Source organism: Cupressus sempervirens, chromosome 10 (genome assembly GCF_028749045.1).
Source record: "Cupressus sempervirens isolate cs-2001-9-10 chromosome 10, ASM2874904v1, whole genome shotgun sequence".
NCBI classification, from domain to species: domain Eukaryota; kingdom Viridiplantae; phylum Streptophyta; class Pinopsida; order Cupressales; family Cupressaceae; genus Cupressus; species Cupressus sempervirens.
In genome coordinates, this window is record NC_143127.1 from 738020802 (window position 1) to 738040034 (window position 19233).

Genomic DNA, 19233 nt, shown 5'->3' on the forward strand with positions numbered 1-19233 from the left:
ACATGGACATAAATGTCAGCAGTAAGTAACATAAGCATGCTCATGTTAAACCTGTTTGTGTAATTATACATGCATATATACATATAAACATACAAACATACATATCTACATATACATACATAGATACATACATATATATATAACTAGGATATATATATGTATATAACTTGGTTACCTCATTAATTTGAAGAGAAATATTTATCATTGTTTCATCATATGCTAGTATTTTGTTGGTGTGTTTATTACTCCTCCATGGGTGGTGAAGGAAACTCCATCTTTCCATAGGAGAAACCGCTCTTGCTAGAGTAAGTGGAAACTTTCTAGCATTTGAGCTTCATGCTGGTTGCTTCTTCTTGCATTTTCCAAGACAAGAATCACATAGCATCATATCTCATCTGAAGTTCATCATTCGGTAATTGATATACCGAGACCCAAAGAATTACCAATCAGTATTAATATAACAATTACTTTTTCAAACTTTAACTTTATTAATTGCAATTACAACCACTACTCAAAAGTAAAGAACATAATAACACAATTTCTATTGCAATATGTTTGCTTTATAACAATAAATTCTTTAACATGTTGAGTCACCAACCCTTGATTTGATCCATAAGCACCAACTCACTAGAGGTACCAGATCCTCGTTCAATTAGAGGCACAAATGCCTCATTCAAAATTATATTCGCAAAAGTTTACAACTCCCTCCTTAACTTGTAATAATTTCCCCTTAAATCTAATACGGATCTGACCAACAAATTGCTACAGAAAGATTCAAATCTCTTCTTTAAAATCTGCACATCAACTCCTCCTTGGGCCTACAATAAAACTGATCGCAAGCCTACAGGACTATAGATCTGCCATTTCTTCTTATCTGATTATGAATCCTTCACAATAAGATCACAGTCACTTCAGCAATCAACCCTTAATCTTCTTCCCTCAAGTCCGAAAATGATTTTCATTCAACTTATTCCTCCAATCTGATGTATGCATTTATTTTCTCTTCTTTTTATTGCTGCATGCGTGCTCTCCTCCATCCATCCAACTGCTGCAGCCCGTTCCTGTTGCTAACTTGACTGTTCTGTCTGCTACTCACATATGTGGTGTGGTGTTTTTCCCCTGTTCATTAGTGCTTGTCTTCTGCCCAGGTGGTCAACTACAGGTTTCCATGGGGTTCCTCCCTCGCTACTTCCATGCAATCAGCAACTCCTTTATCCACCCCGCTCGTATATCAGTGGCTCGTGGAAAGACTAGTCAATCTAGAAACTGAAAATGCCACACTAAGAAACAACGTAGACTCACTTACAGAATACAAACCGGTTATTGCATCCAACACTATGCAGATCACAGATATCTCTACCAAACTCTCCTCTACTATTTCAGATACCACAAAGCTCAAGGTGATGGCAAACTCCAAATTCAACAAGCCTCTGAGAACAATGATATTCCACAAGCAAACTGAACTAGACAGCAAGCAGAAATCTCTCCAAATTGAAATAGGAACAGCAACTCCAATCCTGGGCCTCGATTTGCAACAGCAGTAGTATGACACCTCTTTTTGGTGTCAAACAGATTGTTCATGCCAAGCTTGCAAATGAGAGGGATAGATGGGCCCGTGAGCTCAATTTGTGGGTCTAGGGCTCCCCCCTATCACCTCCGATCCTCTTACAGCTGGTATTTCCTTCCTCACTAAGCATCTTGACATCACAGACATTTCACTAGAGCGGGCCTAGATTGGTCATGATAGGACTCTCTATCTCAAGTTTCTCTTGCCTCAGAATCACCTTCGTGTTCTTCAGGCAAGGAGAAAGCTCTTCTCTCTTCCGCCCAAGATCTACCTTGACGAGGACCTCACCAACTCCCAAGTGACTGAGCTGAAACATTTGAGAGAACTAGTTGTTGAGGCTACGCGCAATGGCAAGTGGGTCGTTATCAGGAATCTTAGGGCAGTTAGACAAGTCCCCTCCGATTGGATGGGAAGAGCAATTGGCTGCCAAGGCCAAATGATGATCACGATGGCAATTGGACATGGCAGGGCCTCCCTGTGGCTCCTTGCATGTAAATTGCTGGAATGGGAATGGTACCATATGGTTCTTACCAAGTCTTGTCCACGATGCTCTTGGTTCTGTTAACATCTTCCTTGTTACGAAAACTCATGAGAGCCCTACTTGTCCTCTTCCGAGCATCTTTGGCTTTCAGTAGTTGTTTATTTTTAAGGATGAGGCCAGGTGCTCTGGTGGGGTCAGGGGGTAGGGTAGGGTTATCTGTTTGGTCAAAGATCGTCTTCTTAGCAATATTTCCATTGTCCATTCTGACAACTTTGCCAAGATTTTGTTGATCTATATAGGTTGGACAACATCACAGTATAGGGGCATCTACATTGTAGTTTACTACTTTCTACTAGCTTCCTCGTATTATGCAGTTCACAACATAGGGGGGGATCCTTATGAGGACCTCCTTGAGCAAATTATCAGATTTTTTAGTTTGGGTGACATCATCATTTTGGGAGGAGATTTTAATGCATGGACCAAAGATTTTCAGACGCCTCTTCATGATTGTAGGTCGGATCGATTTGCACAACTGAATCTGACACAAACTCCCTAGGGTTACAGCGCACCTCCAAGGACCTTCAGGGATCCCTCACTTGTTATTCCCGCCATTTACTACAATCCTCGAATCTAGTGATCCTGAATGGATTTTCCTGCTTCCTTGGTTCAAGTCTCTTCACCTAGTGGTCTCACTACAGAGGCGCAAGCATTGTTGACTATGTTCTGGATACTGCCTCATCCATCCCCTCCATTGATCACTTCACCATCTCTTGCATCCCCCTTGCCAATCACGCCCTCCTTAGCCTAACCCTCCATGTCCTTGCACCACCTGGTCCTCCTTTCACCTTGTCCACCCCTGCTTGTGGAGACGTCCCACAGCTCACCAATACCTCCTTTCACTTCACTAATGGTGCACCCAAACTCTTTATCCACCACATCACACATATCCTTCCCCAAGACTCCTTACTGACTCGAGGTTGCTTCCTCCATGTTTGACTCACTGCATCTGCCCTTTGGGAGTCTTCCCTTCTCTCCATTTTGCATCACTACTCCACCCTTACTCATAGCTCCAAGTGCAAGAATACTTTCCCCATGAACCAGTGGTTTGACGAGGATTGCAAGTCCTTTCACCGCTCGGTTTTCTCGGCTTTCTCCACCTTGTCCCCCTCTTTCACCCAGTTAAGACTCACCTATTGCCGCTTTCTCCACCACAAGAAGTAGAAGTTCTATCTGATGCAATGTAGATCCCTTTGTGCTTCTCTCACACAGTCTCAAAAGCTCTTCCGGCACACCTTGTTTCCCCACCACCCTCTCCTGCCCTCCACCTTGGATCATAGCTCCCTTGCCTCTCATACCTCTACTCTTTATGGTATTCCCAACCAGCCACCTCTCCACCTTAACCCTCTGCCCCATTGCCACCACTTCTCTTTCTCTACCATTACCCCAACTGTTAGTCCTCGCTTCAAACTTCATACAAGAAGTTGTCTCCTCCAAGATTACCATAGAAAACAAAAAGTTCACATTTTGAATTGTGCTTGCCACATCAAGCATAGCTTTAACCATTGGCCTTGTACTATCATGGAAATAAAAAAGCACTAAGAAATCAGTAAGATTCAATTGACGAAAATAGATAAAAATAACCTGTAAGAGAACAACGTGAATGAATTGGCCCATACCATGTAGGTATATCCAGAAGTAGTGAACTCCCAAGAGTTGTGCTCTAGGACTGGTGGATGTTGCACCTATTGAAGAAGCTCAAGTGAACCTGTTGCAGTCAGAAGCCTATAAGAAGTAAGGAAGGCTCATTAGCAAAAAAGCTAATTCATCCATAGAAGGACCTAATTGATCCAACCACTCCTCTCTATGGTTGTTGTCATCTAATAGCAGTAAGACAAGAGTGGGAGTGGAGAAGAAAGCAAGTGCTTGGCTTCCCTCTACCACATTACTTGCATCCTTCTCCTTTCAGGCTATGTCCTATATTATCACCTATATTCATTTCTTGATATTTCTATTATATTCTTTGGAAGTTCCTTCTATTTATAGTCATATACAAATTGTGCAACTACACTTGTCCTCTAAAGAAAAATGGCCAAGATATATCATAAGGTGGGATCTGCTCAAAGGTCAACATGGAGTGTTTCCTACATGTAGATTAAGTCCTAAAATAGCTCAATGGCATGTTGAGTGATAAAAAAACCCTTGTGGTGTAGGGAAAGAAAATAATAAATCCAAGCAAACAGCTACTATCCCCAAGATTGAACTACACCCTTGCTAGCGCAATCATATAATTAGCAATCCAACCAAGATAGCAACAAACATGTGACCACCAACTAGATTGCTACAAAACATTTTATTGCATAATGTCATTCTCTTGTGGTCAAACTTTTATTTATGGTATTTATGTCAAACCTTTATCCCTTGGTCCATATTTATGCTATCATTAAACTAATTTAATCTATCCCATTAAACTTTTGAACAAAGTTCCTTTCAGATTTTGGTTTGACTTCTAGTAGTGGGTTTCAATACCATGAATTTTATGGCAGGTACCCCAAAGACTAGTAAAATCAGTGAGCATCCAGGTGATTAAAACTTCATAAAGCATCCAATCTCTTATTTCTTTTATAGCTAGCAGCATCTAGACCAAATATGTTTTGATGACAATATGTTGAAGTTTGGCATTTCTGGCATGAGATCTATTTTATATATTTTCATTCTTTCCTAACTCATTCTTTTCCATTCCCATGATATCACACGAGGGTAGGATTGTCTATAATTCCTAGGAAAGGAGTTGAAGCTTGCAATGAAATAAGCCAACTTTCTCAAGATATTGTTGGCAATGGGCCAGCATCCCTTGTTGGATTTGCAACATGGTTTAACAGCCTTGTTGATGTCAGTTTTGTACCACTACATAACATATAGCGATTGAATACTAGATATAGAATATCAAACACTCAACCCTCTCTTGAAAAGTAAATACTCAGGAAGACATGAGAAAAACTCCAATGTTCCTTACACCTGTGGATACTAGCTCAGTTATATTAATGTGATTTGTTGGTTAATCACATAGGCAGGCTTATGTTATTCATTTGAAGATAACTTGGACTTTTGTTGTGATGGTGATGAATCTAGCCTTGCAAAGTATACTAGCACCAAATGATGTTGATGGTGATGATGGAGGGTATATCCATCAGCAATGCTCTGATTTTCTAACTTTCTCCAAGAATGAAATCCAACTACTACACTAATTGTTGCTTTACTTCTACTCCTATGAATGGAAAGATTAGCAAATGGATGGGGATCAAATCTAATGAAAGCTTACCAACGGCGCTACCTCCATAGATGTAATGATTCAAGGAAAAAAGACTAGATTACTACGCAAAGCTTCCAAACAAGCCGCTAGGATGCTAGTGGCCTAGTTTATGGATCTCTGTCAAACATCCACTAATATCACCATGCAACTATGCATCTACTCTTACTCTTACTTGCAACTTCTTGAAATAAAATCTACTTTAACAACTTCAATGAAATTTAACTCTAACTATTGGAAGTAGAAACCATGCAATAACACCAAGTGTTCTTAATCACCATGCAAATCACAACAATGATAAAGAGAAGCAATTTAGGTATTATCTTAAGCAACAATTTTCTTCAACCCTTTACAAATGAGAGCAAATGGCCTTATATAGAGGCCAAAATTACAACCAATGGTAGAGATTATGAGGCAAAGTCAACGATCCAGATCAAAATCCAAAAACCCTAATTAGGGTGTCCACCCCATCGACCAATGAGAAGACGCCACCTCATCAATGGACCAATGAAAAAAAAAAAAAAAGTGGCAACCAATGAGAAGGCACCAAAATAGTAGTCAATCAGAATCAAACAACTATCCTACCCAAGAAGGAGAATTTGTGACTTGGGCTTACATCAAATGAACTTCTAATATAATTCTACCCTTTTCTTTCATCTTTTTAGCCAAGGCAATGAATTTGGCTAGCCTATCGTTGGCTTCCGTCATGGGAGGGCAAGGCGTGTGCTTCATCTTGAGCTCCACTGAATTTGGCATGTTGCTTGCTGCTTGCAATGTCTTTTCACGATCTTTCTCATACTCTTTCGCATATCCGATAACGGCATTGAGGGAAGCAAGGGTGCCCAAATGTTTCTTCTTGATGGCAACCTTCCCCAACTCATCCAATCTCGACCCCAACTGTCATATTGGTGCTCTCCTCTTTGATATCTTCAAAATCAAGTGCAACCCCAACATCGCCCAACATGGTTGAAATGGAAGTGTCAACACTTGGGCTATGCTGTGCAATCTCATTCCATATCCCTTCAAGTATCCTCAATCTGATGGTCAAGGCAACAAACCAAGACTCCACTGCACTCATTCCTCCTTCATCCACCAACTTGGTTCTTTCCAAATATCTCCCCAGAAGTTCAATAAATGCCTATAGCCTGGTAATGGCTAAGTCCTTGACAAGAAGGAAATTCTTCCACTCACCTTCAAATGTTCTAAATTTGTCTCTAATAGCCACCAATGACCTAAATGTCGAGATAAAGGAAGGCAAGAAATTTCACCCATCTTGAATTCTATCACTAGTCCAATCTTTGACTTTGTGCAGCTAAGTCGATATCTCTTCTATATTGTTCCTATTTTCTTGTGGAAGGTTGCCTGATACAACAATTGGATAGGCTGGCAATCTCTCCAAAAAAAAATTTCAGCCTCCAACTTTACAATCCTCTCGTTTGCCTTCCTCAACCTTTCTCTAATTGAAACCATGCCTTCCTGGATCTCCTCACATTCCATGTCATTTGTGATTCTTCCCAAGTTATGCTCAACTATCTCATACTCCTGAGCTACAATCTCATCCAATGCCTTGCTAACCTTTGGTATAGCAATCTGAACTTTCCGGTGACCCTCATCATTGTTCCTAATTACCTTTGCCACCGTTTTTGCAATTTGTTTTTGTTTCTCACCATCTTCCTTTTCCACTAACCCCTTAATATCTTCAACTATTCAGACAGTCACCACCTCGCCTCTTGGCATAAACATTTTCCTTCACCATAGCGGTACAGTGCATCTCCCCAAATTTGATTTTGGTTCGACTAGCAAAGCATCACCAATGGCCTCAGGCACCTGGCTTATTTCCTCAATATCAATTGGCCTATCCTCTTCTTTACTAGTGATTGTCACATCATCTCCATGTTGGTTCTCTAAGAGAAGAGAGTGCTCAATACTGTCGTTGTAACCACTTGATTCTAAATCAGAGCTCACCTCTACCGATTTCGTAATTGCCTTAACTTTCATTGTACCATGACTCTGTGTGTAGATCAACTATCATTGTAACTATCTCTAAGGAAGGATCCTAATGATCATCCCAATCCACTGGACCCAACTCCATTCCATCCATTGTATCAAAATCTTCTCTTAGCACATTTTCATCATCTTCCAGTTGATCGGGAATATCAAGGCCTCTCCATTTGATTGCCCTCATCATGCCCACTAACAATCTTAAGAAAGCTAGCTTCCTCACATGAAAGTCATCCTGTGTGTTGGCCCAAAAATATTCTAGAGTAGTAATATGTTTGAATGTGTTTCGTGAGATGTCTTGATAAGGCCATTAGGATCGAACCCTTGTCTTGCTCTATACCATCCTAGCTGATACCACTCTATCTCCTTCTCCGTAGCTGCAAAGGCGACAGGATTGAGGCAAGTATCATTGCCTATTCCAAATGAGAAGGTAATCCCTGTCTCACTTTTAAGTTTCATCATCTTGTCATAATGTTCAAGTTGCCTAGCCAACTCCATCAAAACCATCTTGTCGGGTGGTACCTCAGAAGTCTCTTGGGACAAACTATACTTCCTGCCACTCTAATGTATGTAAATTGCAAAAATTGGATGAACCAACTCCCATACTTCTTAACTTTTACTTCTGCTTCCGTTGAAAGCCTCCCAGCAGGTGTCCCTTGTAATATCCTTACCATCTTCATGGCAAAGGTGTCATAAAACATCTTATAATATTTGGTGTTGTGCAAATGAAGTTGCGGATAGCACTCAGGCACCAAACATTGCCCCGGCCCATTGCCAATCACTCCTAAGGCCTTAAGTCCAAGATTTTCATATAGTCTCGCAATCAGATAGAAAAGAAAGTATCCCATATAGAATTGCTTTTGATTTTGCATTGTCCTAAGTTGCAACTCTAGATTTTCACTTATGATTCTAGCCCAATCAAATTTTCTCTTTCCATTTTCAATTTCATCAATAAAGTAGTACATCCAGTTCTCGAATTGGATACCTTGAGCCACACCCATGATCCGATTGAAAAGCACAATAAGGTCGCCGTACTCCAGTTTGAAATCTGACCTAGTGAGCTTTGACGACTTGGTAACTCCCTTCTTACCTTTGTGTAACCAATTCTGCTTTAGATGAATGAAGTAGGCATCCTGATTATCCTGAAATAACTTGGCCGCTTGATCCATCATTACCACTGTCATGCCTTTATACTGGGGAATATTAAATACTTCTCCGACCACTTGTCTGTTGATGTTAGCCAACACTCTCTTCACTTCATCAAAAGTGATGAACTTGGTAATAATATCAAATCGGGATGCACACTCCATTACCAATTCCAGACAAGACGAGGTAGGAGGGAAAGTCGCCGCGTGTACAATTCCGCTCTTGTAGATCTTCTTTGCCATGGGGGATTGTCCTTCCTTCAATCTGTCCTTCAACTGTACCATGTTCACCATGCTAATATTGGTATCACTTATTCGCCTCACTTTCAAGAAAAAGGTGGTCTTGGGCATCATGTCTTCTTTGTCTTTTTTGGTATTTGTTCCCTTTGGATTCTTGCTTGCACTAACATCTACCATCCTAAACACTTATTTCTACCCCTTCGTTCTAAATGATATGGACTACACTTATCAATCTCCAAACTTCTTTCTATCGATGGAATCTAGCTTATTTCTACCTCTTCAAGTCCTATCTCTACACTAGTCAATCTCCAAACTTCAATCCTAGGGGTGGGACTACCACTTATTTCTGTCGCTTCATTACCTTAGGATGGACTACACTTGTCAATCTCCAAACTTCAATCCTAGGGTGGTCTACCTTATTTCTGCCTCTTCAAGTCCTATAATGAAATCTACACTTATATCTCCCAACTTCAGCCTATCAATGGAAATGATGAAGTGGTGGATGAATAGTGCAAGAAGAAGATAAGGGAAACGAACCGAGCAAGAACAAGGAAAAGAATCCGCCTTTAAAACAGATCTTCACCAAGAAAAATGAATAGAATTTTACCTTAAATCTGCCTTTACCAATAACCGGGCCTCTTCAAGTTTAGATCTGATCTTAGAAAATTCAGTCCCGCTTCAAAATGTGATGCCCAAGCCAATAAATTGCTTGTAAAAATTTGCTCATGCCACTGAATTTTGACCTCCTTGCCAAAATCACCCAATTTGAAGGAAATCGCTGCCCTAGGGCAGAAAAATCTGCTCTAAATCAGAATTTCAGTTCTCCAAATTCGCCCAAAATTGTCAAAATTCAGACCTTAAATCACATTGCCAATTCACCAAATAAAAATTGCCAAAACTGAAGAAAAAAAATCGCAGCCCTTGGAGGAAAAAATCAAACTTCAAAATTGTTGCCAATCTCGCAAAAATCAGGCTTTCATCAAAAATTTGACCTAGGGCAGAAATCGCCCAACTTGCAAAAATTCGGATCTGCTCCTTCAAATTCGCCCTAGGCAGAAATTGCCCATCCAAGGAAGAAAAAATCACTGCCAAAATGCAAAATCAGATCCCCAAAAATCGTCTTAGCTGGAAATTCACTCCCTAGAAGAAAACTCGTTCCAACTTGCAAGAGGAGGTAGAAAAAGGAATGAGGAAATAATAGGGGGAGCCCCTCTTATACCAAATTTTTTACCTCTCCAAGTGGGCCAACCTGCCTGGAGGGAAAACAAAATTAAATTAGTCCCTTAATTAATGGCCCAAATTTAAATGCAACATTAAAATTACTTAGCCTTATAGTGAAATTGGCCCATTTAATTGCTAGTTTTGATCAAAAATTGCAAAATAGAAACAAGGTAAGCCTAGGAGATGTCAAAATTTTCATTTAATAATGTTTTGGCAATTAAAATATCATTAAAATCAAATCTAGCAAGCCAAAATCAATTTTTAATTCCAAATTACCAATTTCCTTTAATATTTCTAAAATCCCCTAGGCAAAATTTCAACCAAATTAATGCGATGTTGAAACTTAATTCAATTTCAATCTTGCAATAAAATTTTAATTTTTTAACAAAATAAATCCTTTTCCTGGCAGTCAAAATTCAAACTCCAATTTCACTGTCAACAAATTTCTTTTCACCGAAAAATTTCAAGATTTTCCAAAACGACTAAATTTAAAATTTATTTTGAAAATGCTCAAGCTCCCATAATTATACCAAATTTTCAAAAACCATCTAAGTCTAATATTTGCAATTTTATCTTGCCAGATATCGTTCTAACCATCGAAAAATGTTGTTGAAACCTGTTTGGCCCAAGGATAAAATTACATGTTTCAGAAAATCAAGTTTCGCACCAGATGAAAACAAACCAAATCAAATATTGGCCCGAAGGCGTCCAAGGTGTAAAATTGTCAATTAAAAAAAAACCTCTAGACAACTCCGAATTTTGCTAAGGCAACTAAAAAATTCCAAAATGAACCGCGAATAATGCCAAGGCTTGCCCGAAAAAGGGGTCCCCAAAGTTTTGGGGCGATGGTGTGAAAACCTCACAACAAGCCTCCTATGTCTTCTATAAATCAATTTTTTGGTGCAATGGTAACCCTAGCGATTAACAAGTGGTATCAGAGCTCGATCAAAGGTTTGAATCCTTGCAAGTCACAGCGACTAACGTTGGGAGGGGATTGTTGGCAGTGGGTCAGTATCTCTCAATTGGATTCGTGACATGGTTTAACAGACCCCTCTGTAGTCTATAAGTCTAAAGATTGTATCAGACATTGCAAGTTGATCTTTTGGTGTAATGACAACCCTAGCAGTTAATATGAAGTTCCTACCTAAGATTAGTAACTTACGTTCCTACTTTCCCACCTTATAGTTGATATGAAGTCATATGCTTACCTAATTTCCCTCATTTTTTGGCCATAATTCTATAGGTGAAAGAAAGATTTACTACAACGAAATACTTATTAAAACCCTACCTATCAGTTATTTGGCCCTCCAAGACACATCTATGGAGCTGTTGAAGCCTTGCTAAACAATTTTTGTCTTCTTTTATACCACTTCGAAAAGAATGCTTGAAAAGAAAGCAGCTCTAAGGTCCACTATTTGTTCCATAGTTGTAAAAAACACCAAAATATCACCAATGTCACAAGAAATTGTGAGACCATTCTGACTGCAATATACTTGACTACAAAATCAGCAACGATTTTTTGGAAAACTTGCAGTTGTATTCGAATGAATGAGTTGCCAGAGATGACATAACTCTTTCAAAAACTCAATCAACAAAAATGTAAAATGCTTGTTTTTCCCAAATACAAACTAGTGCAAACAAAAACGGGAGTGTTTCTTCTGATTTCTTTGTGAATCCAAAGCAAGAATCACAGTTTGCAAGGATTTCATTATTACAAAATAATAATGTTTGTTTGTGCTTTTAACTTTACTAAACTCCAAAAATATTAAGAGTTCCTTGAATATATTATTACATGATAGTAAAATATTATTGTATCTTATTATTTAAAATCCAGAATGCAATTACAATAAAATCAATAAATAAAAGTAAATACTAAATACTAAAAATAAAATATTACAATAAACACTACTATTAGAATACTATTGTATTTTGTTATTTAAAATACAGAATACAATTACAATAAAATCAATAAACAATAGAAAATAGTGAATAGTATAAAAATAAATAATACAATTAGTAAATATAATAATAACCAATATTATGAACTAAAATATAATTATAGAATGCAAGTATTGTTCATTTTTTACAAATATTGTGAGAAATTATATATTTTCAAATGTATGATTCAGATTTTTTCAAAAATATTGTGAGAAATTATATACTGCCGAGCTTTTGGCGAGTCGGAGTTTTCCAAAAACATTGGGTCGATCGAGTTATTGTTGAGTGTGAGTTTTCCAACTGAGATTTTCCCCCTGTGCCCCCCGCCCCCAACCAAAGTCCCTAAAGGAAAACCACTTGGTTATCATCAAGCCTCCCTAAGAAAAGCCAATTGGTGGAACTAGGTTGAACTACCACATCTACAAATTGATCAATTTTGATGAGGATGATTCCTCACAAGCTTCATCTAATAGTGTCCTTCTTAGTTTATTCATACTCTCCTTTGGCTTCCAATCCCAAGGTCACATCATCCTCTCCACCTGTAGGAATGACTCCTTTCCTGAACAATTGCACAGCTAAGCAATTGTAAAATTCCAAACTCTGTGATCTTTTTCTTCATAAACTATTCCAAGTAATTCTAAAGTTTGTATCATAGTGGGAAGAAAAACAAAATATAAATTTGATTTCAAAATGACACTTTGTTCTTGTGCTACAAAAGGAATAGCCAATATAAAATTGTATTATTCAAGTTTTTCCATCCTACTCCCAAATTCTAAAATTTGGGAGTTTGTTTACTCCTATGTCTAATAAGACTAGAACTTACATATTTGAATCTAAATAACAATGCATACAAGATTGAATAAAAGGAGTACATCTTATTCATGTTCAGTAAAAACACAAAAACAGTAAAAGAATGATTAGCCAAGCATTAAATAATCAATAGTTGCCAAGTAAAACACAATTATTGACAACTGCTATCACCGAACCCTAACCAGCCACATCCCAGAAAAATTGATAATAGTACCCACATAAATGAATGTAAATAACAAGATGTTCCAAATAGAGTAACTTACATATATATTTATTCTTTAAAGATCTTACACAGAAGTACACCAAGGACGGACAACCATGAGTTGAACTCTTCTCCTTGACTATGAGAAGTCTAATTAAAGAACTTAAAGTTGCCAAGCAAAACACAACCATTGACAGCTAGCTCCTAAACACTACACACGTGCCAAATTAACCTATTAGACTACTACAAAAAAATGAATATAAATAACAATAACAATGTATACTAGAAAGAGTAGCATTAGTATATCATATTCATCTTAAATTCTTACATAAAAATAGACTGGGGATGATCAACCATGAACTAGAAAACTTTCCCTAACTACGAGTCTATTTTTAGTACTCAATAGTTGCCAAATAAAACTATAGTTGAAAAACTCAGACTTGGCAAGCCCAAAAAATGTGAGTCTTTGAAAATTCAACGAAAACTCAGCAATTTTATAAAGTGTCTAAATTTCATTAGAAAAATATTTTCTTGCAAAATTCAATGACAAGAAGTATCCAAAGAATACAAAAGTGTTTTCTATTAAATTTAATTGATTTCAATGCACATTGAATACAAATTTGCATTCTCATGTGGAACATTAATACAATGAATTTATGATCGTCGCTTTTGAACATCATCATGATTCAGCATAATTCATAAATTGCATATTACAACATTTTGCATCATCATCTTTCCTATTCTAGGTAAAACTTTGGGAGAGGTTCTAGGTTTCTAATAATCACATTTGAATCGTCACTACCGATAGTATGATCTTCCATCATTGAAAAATGATATTATGATAGAGATAAAACTAGTTATCTAAGTTCTCAGTTTTGGTCTCCACTCCCAAACCCCCTCATTCTGATCAAATTTATTATATGAAGAGATGTCTCACTAATTAGTGCAATGGGTTTAAGGTACAGCAATGATAAGTTGTAAATAGTATTAGATGTTTGAAAAACCAACAATAGAAGGGGTGAGAGGAAACATTTCATTTCCCTGCAGGGCAGAAGTGGGAGTTCAAGGGACGGGTGAAGAAAATGTAAACATCTAGCACTGGTTCTCTTGGAAGTCTAATCCACAAAATAAATCATCTCATTTCAATTAGCATCTTAGGTACCAAATATTCTTCAGAAATGGTGCACAAATTGTTCTACCGGTACCAGAAACTAGAGGGAAATCCAAGATCAGCTTGGAGTTCCATAAGAAGGAAAAAAACAAATGAAGAAATGATTCAAAAATAAACTGAATTATTTTGGACTTGTCAAAGCAAGAAACATCATATTCTAACAACAAAGCACATTCAGAGTCATTAAGAGAATTCTAAAACCTGCCTCTTAGAGTACAACATTACACTTGTCTGGTTGGAAAGAAAGGGAACTAAAAGCAAACCACAACTGCACTAATATTCATTAAAAGCAAATCACAACTGCACTAATATTCATCAAGCTTTATCTGTCAATAAAAAATAATCGTCAAGCTTCTAAGAACTAGACTCAGTCACACTTGGACTGATTGGAATTTATGGCTACAAACCCTCTTGACCATTTGAATCCATCTCATCGGTTTCAAAACTTGGAGCCAAGATTAGTTGCCCACGCTAGGGGTTTCACATGCCTTTACCTAGGATGCACAAAAGTTCACATTAAAACCAATAAAGTGTGGGAACCTCAATGCTTCAGTTTTGAATAAACTGTTAAGGGTAAATAATGATCTTAGCAAAACTCACTCTATTAATTGACAGCAACCAGAGTTGTCCGAGTGCCTGTAATTCCATTTATTTCTTTAATGGGTCATCAACGAGTTAATTCCAAATTCTATCTACATAGTAGCTTTCGAATCTTCTCTGTGTTCAATTATAAGCCTTATCAAAAATAGTGGTAGGGTAAACCAATTTATTGTAGTCAGGCATGTCTATGGTAGAAATTTTGACCAAAATACCCAACCCTAATGAGTTTTATGTGTTAGCAGTCATGTTCGTTGATGTCAGTAGAGTCTAGACATACAATTGGAATTGCCTGTAATACAACATACTTGAAATTTTCAATGGTTAAAACTTAAATTTATTCAGATGCAACTTCATAACCTTGTGATACTACATATTAAATTTGCTTTTTTCTCACACATATACACAAAGGAAGTATGTGGCTGAATATACACAAAGGAAGTATGTGGCTGAAACCAAACAAAGACTTAGGCTGCTAAGAGATGAATGCATACATGTAACCTAAAAAAAGGATGTCATTGGTTTGGTCAGGAAGATACAATGTCAGGGATCTTTCAGTGTTTCTGGTAATGGATTCAATTTTCTTGTCAAAATTTGAGGACAATTTAATATAAGTCCAAAATACTGATTCCATTTATCAAATAACAAACATTTATCTACTTCTGAGAACAATTAATATTCTGAAAGTGTTACCTACTCATATATCTGGAAAAGCCTTTCCACTTTTACATATAATGTAAGAGACCATTCATAAACTGTTTAATCTTACATGTAGCAAATCATTTCAATATTAAAGTATAGTTCAAGAATATGTACCCGTATGACTGCATCGGCAAGACACTAAAATTGCATACTGGCCCGACTCTTGTTGATCACTCTCTAAGATTCCCCTTTTCCCATCCCTGTTTCTTGGAAATGTATTCCTGCTGCTTGCTGAATTAACAGGTGCATATGAGTAACGTCCTTGTGCACTAGGAGGATTTTTCTCCCTTCCAATACCTGTACTTTTCCACATTGATGTTGTTGCTTTTAGAATGAAAGAATGCTGTTCCCCTCTCCTGACAAAAAGAACACAGATGTAAAGAAAATTAAAGCTTTTAATGCTAAGAACTTCCCTTTCAAAGCATTATAACATAAACACGTCATCAAGCAAGAAAAGATTGGGCACTTTATAAAAAACACATTGTTATGTTTAAGAGTATAATTTAAGAATTGTGGAAAAGTAAAAGTGTAACTAACAGAACTATAAAAAGTTTGGACTAATTAGCATAACACCCATAATGAGGGTCTTTGGTTCTAGAAAGTAATGAAGTCTCATTAAATTAATTAGACAAGGAAAGAACATGATTCCAGAAGTCCAAGTGGCCCTCCATTAAGTCAAATAACTCTAAATTGGTCCAATAACAAATACCATGACTAAATACCTTCTATAACATTTCTAGATAGAGCCAAGGCCGTGACCATTGGCTTTGTAACTTTGACAAAATATCATTCTTATATTTAGCTGCTTGATATAATTAATTATTTGATGTCTATCACAAGCTCACAAAGACCAAATGTCAAAATGCCAAAATGGCATCTGGAACCTTCTAGCAAAGATTTATAGGCAATGTCAACCATAGCTATAAGTTCAATTCAATTTCATGCATACCTTTTAACATACACTCTTGGCTGGGTATGAGCCCACAACACAAGGGTTAGTTGAAAACCCTATTGATAGGGGCATCACTGGTTTGAATCTCACAGACTTAGCATATACAATGGTGACTACGGTGGACGTTTCAGGCTGAGGCAGGTGGTAGGCTCCGTATGCTAAAGGCAGCTGGAATATTCCTGGAGGCCCATGCCAAGGTGGATTCAATCGCGGTTGTTTGGCTGCCCATGACTGCTAATGGGTGGTGTTTGTCGTTGTGGCTGCTGGGAGATATGAGGAGGTCACCAATATGGAGAGATAAGATGGCAGGGAGGTAAAAGGGGTTGGCGTCATCTAGGCAATGGTCATGTCATTTGATGTTCATGCTAGCAGAGATAGAGACAACATTGTTCAATGCTCAAGATCGTTGTTGGGCTAGGACTGCTCACAGACCCTGTGCCAGATGCACGGTGGAGTGTATTGGTTGTGCCCCTAGGCTCCTAGTCCCTGCTAGGACTCTGCGTTCGCAGGTCTCGAGTGTTGGACTCGGGGGATGAGGTCCCCTAGGTTTGTGGCCTCACTGGTTAGTGGCTCCAGATAAAAGCAAAATATTACCAATCAAAAAAAAAAGCATACACTCTTGGCTTTTTTTCTTTCTTTTATGTGTCTGATAGAAGATGGGATTGCATAGGTAGTATAACATTAAATAGATTTATGCAACAAACAAACAACTGAATAACTTGCAAATACAATACTTCAAATGCTCACAACGAGCTATAATCTGAAAATATAAAACAGTAGCAAAACTAGAGAAATTATGCTTATTTTTTGCTCACAAATTGATGCAAAGTGGCCCAAAGAACTTAAACATTCCCTTTCACCTATCACTTGCTCAAATAAGTGTGCTCTTTTTTTTGCTGACAAATTGATGTAGAGTGGCCCAAAGAACTTAAACATTCCCTCTCAACTATCACTTCCTCTACTCCTTTTTGTAACCCTTAACCCTTCCAAGAATCTCCTTATTTATCCTCCCTAGTTCTAAGAGCCACATGCAGACTCCAAGACTCCCATATGTTGCTTCCTTGAAGGAATACCTCACAAGTCATAAGACAAACTTATCCTTTCCTCTTGAATTCCCTTTCCAAACTCCCTGGTTAGCACCATCCACTTTGAATGCCAAGGTCTAACCATCCAAGTTCTTCATGGGATGAGTTAGACTCCTCCTCCAATTTGTTTTTGGGTATATGAATCATTGCTGATTCAACTCCATCACTTCCACAATTCTGTCCAAATCTCCACTGGTAAACTAGCCTTTAGGCCCAGTTTCCTATTAGGTCTGCTCATCTGATTTTTTGCCCTCAACTCCAATTTGTCCCCAACAACCCAAGGAACAAAACACAGTTTTGGGTACCCTTTTGCGCCTTACACAACATTTGTCAACTAGGGTTCATGGTTCCAAATCCAAGGCATTGAATCCTAACTGTCTTCCTAGACCTAATAGGTCTAATTTGGGTTATTTTAAAAAGCAACCCCTCTCAAATGGAGTGCCCAAACTCTGCAACGTGTTTGTCCACCTTTGTTCCTATGCAAAACTACCCAATCCACCATCAAATTTTGACTTACCCCTTTTATCTCTGCATTACCCTTAGCCCTTTCTTACCAACCAGCCACATAATGATGCCTAGCTAGGCCTTCCTCTTTCTGCCAACTCCATGTTCTTCCTAGTCCCAAACCTCATGAATCCTATAGTACATTCAAGGACCTCACTTTCCACTGAAGGCCATAATTTTTCTACAATGGAAAGTGGAAAAAAAAAATCACATTTCCAACCAAAACTGTAGGTGTTTGAGGATTTCTCAGTCGGTTACAGAAAAAGTGTTGTAACTTTCATATGATAACAGATATGGACCTCAAACCCACAGTGAGAGGAAGTGAATTCAACACCCTACTTAAATATGTGCATTGATTTCACAAGCCAATCTGCTCAGAGCTGTACATCTACCAAGAACAATCAGTTTTGCAGGAAAAATAGTGAGTTTTTGGCTTTAACAATCAGTTTTGCTGGAAAAATAGTGAATTTTTGGCTTTATCTTCACACAGTCTTCAACAACCTCTTACAATCAATCTCCAAAGGCTTATTAAGCCATTTCCCACCCTTCCCAACCGGCTCCAACCAACTCTTGAGTTGGTTAGCCATTAAAACCAAATTTGACAACTTTTTACAAAGTTTTGTCTTTCCAATTGGCCTACTGGCCCAAAGACCATACAAATGGGTTATTGATGACACAAAATACTTGACAAGACCATTCCTAATTTCCAACCTCCTAGGGACCCGTTGACCAGAGTTGACCAAGTAGGCTTATTGTGACCTATCAGGGTCAATGACCTTACAAAATGGATCATAATCAGTAAGAAAGAATTCCAAATGGTCCTAAGGACTGATATGGGGCTCCTTGTTTATCCATAAGTATCCCTGCACCACAAATAGGACAGTTACTAACATACTTAAGGATTTCATTTTTGAGTCCTTTCTATATCAACCCTTCTTGGATCTACCTGTAAGTCTTGAAGAATCTTGGGTAACCAGCCATAGGTGCATCATGGAAAGTCTTCAATATCTTCACCTTAAGTTGTGAATCAAGCACCAAATACTTTCTATACTTGTAAATGATGAGCTCATTGAGCACTATGTACTTGTCATTATGAATAGTGCCCTTAATGATTCTCGTTATCAATGAATCCTTTGCATTCTCTATTGGTATCAACTCTCCCCAGTCAGAAGTGATCTCAACCAATGAACACAAATGAGGCCTCCTATAAAGTGCATCAGCCACTATCATATGCCTTTAGTCTACTCACTCACTTTTGATGCCTATCATTGAGATCTTCTTGGTTAAAGAAAGATTTGATACTACTGTGA

The 19233-nt window shown here is 38.0% G+C and overlaps 1 protein-coding gene across 2 annotated transcripts in view; it reads right to left on the minus strand.

Moving 5' to 3' along the window:
• LOC149535972 (heat-inducible transcription repressor) overlaps positions 1-19233 on the minus strand; it is a 202304-nt gene that overhangs the window by 89802 nt on the left and 93269 nt on the right. For both annotated transcript variants that reach the window (XM_089807340.1, XM_089807339.1), the window contains one exon: positions 15497-15738. In XM_089807340.1, the coding sequence (XP_089663466.1) occupies positions 15497-15738 (242 nt within the window). The remainder of the gene's footprint in view (positions 1-15496; positions 15739-19233) is intronic.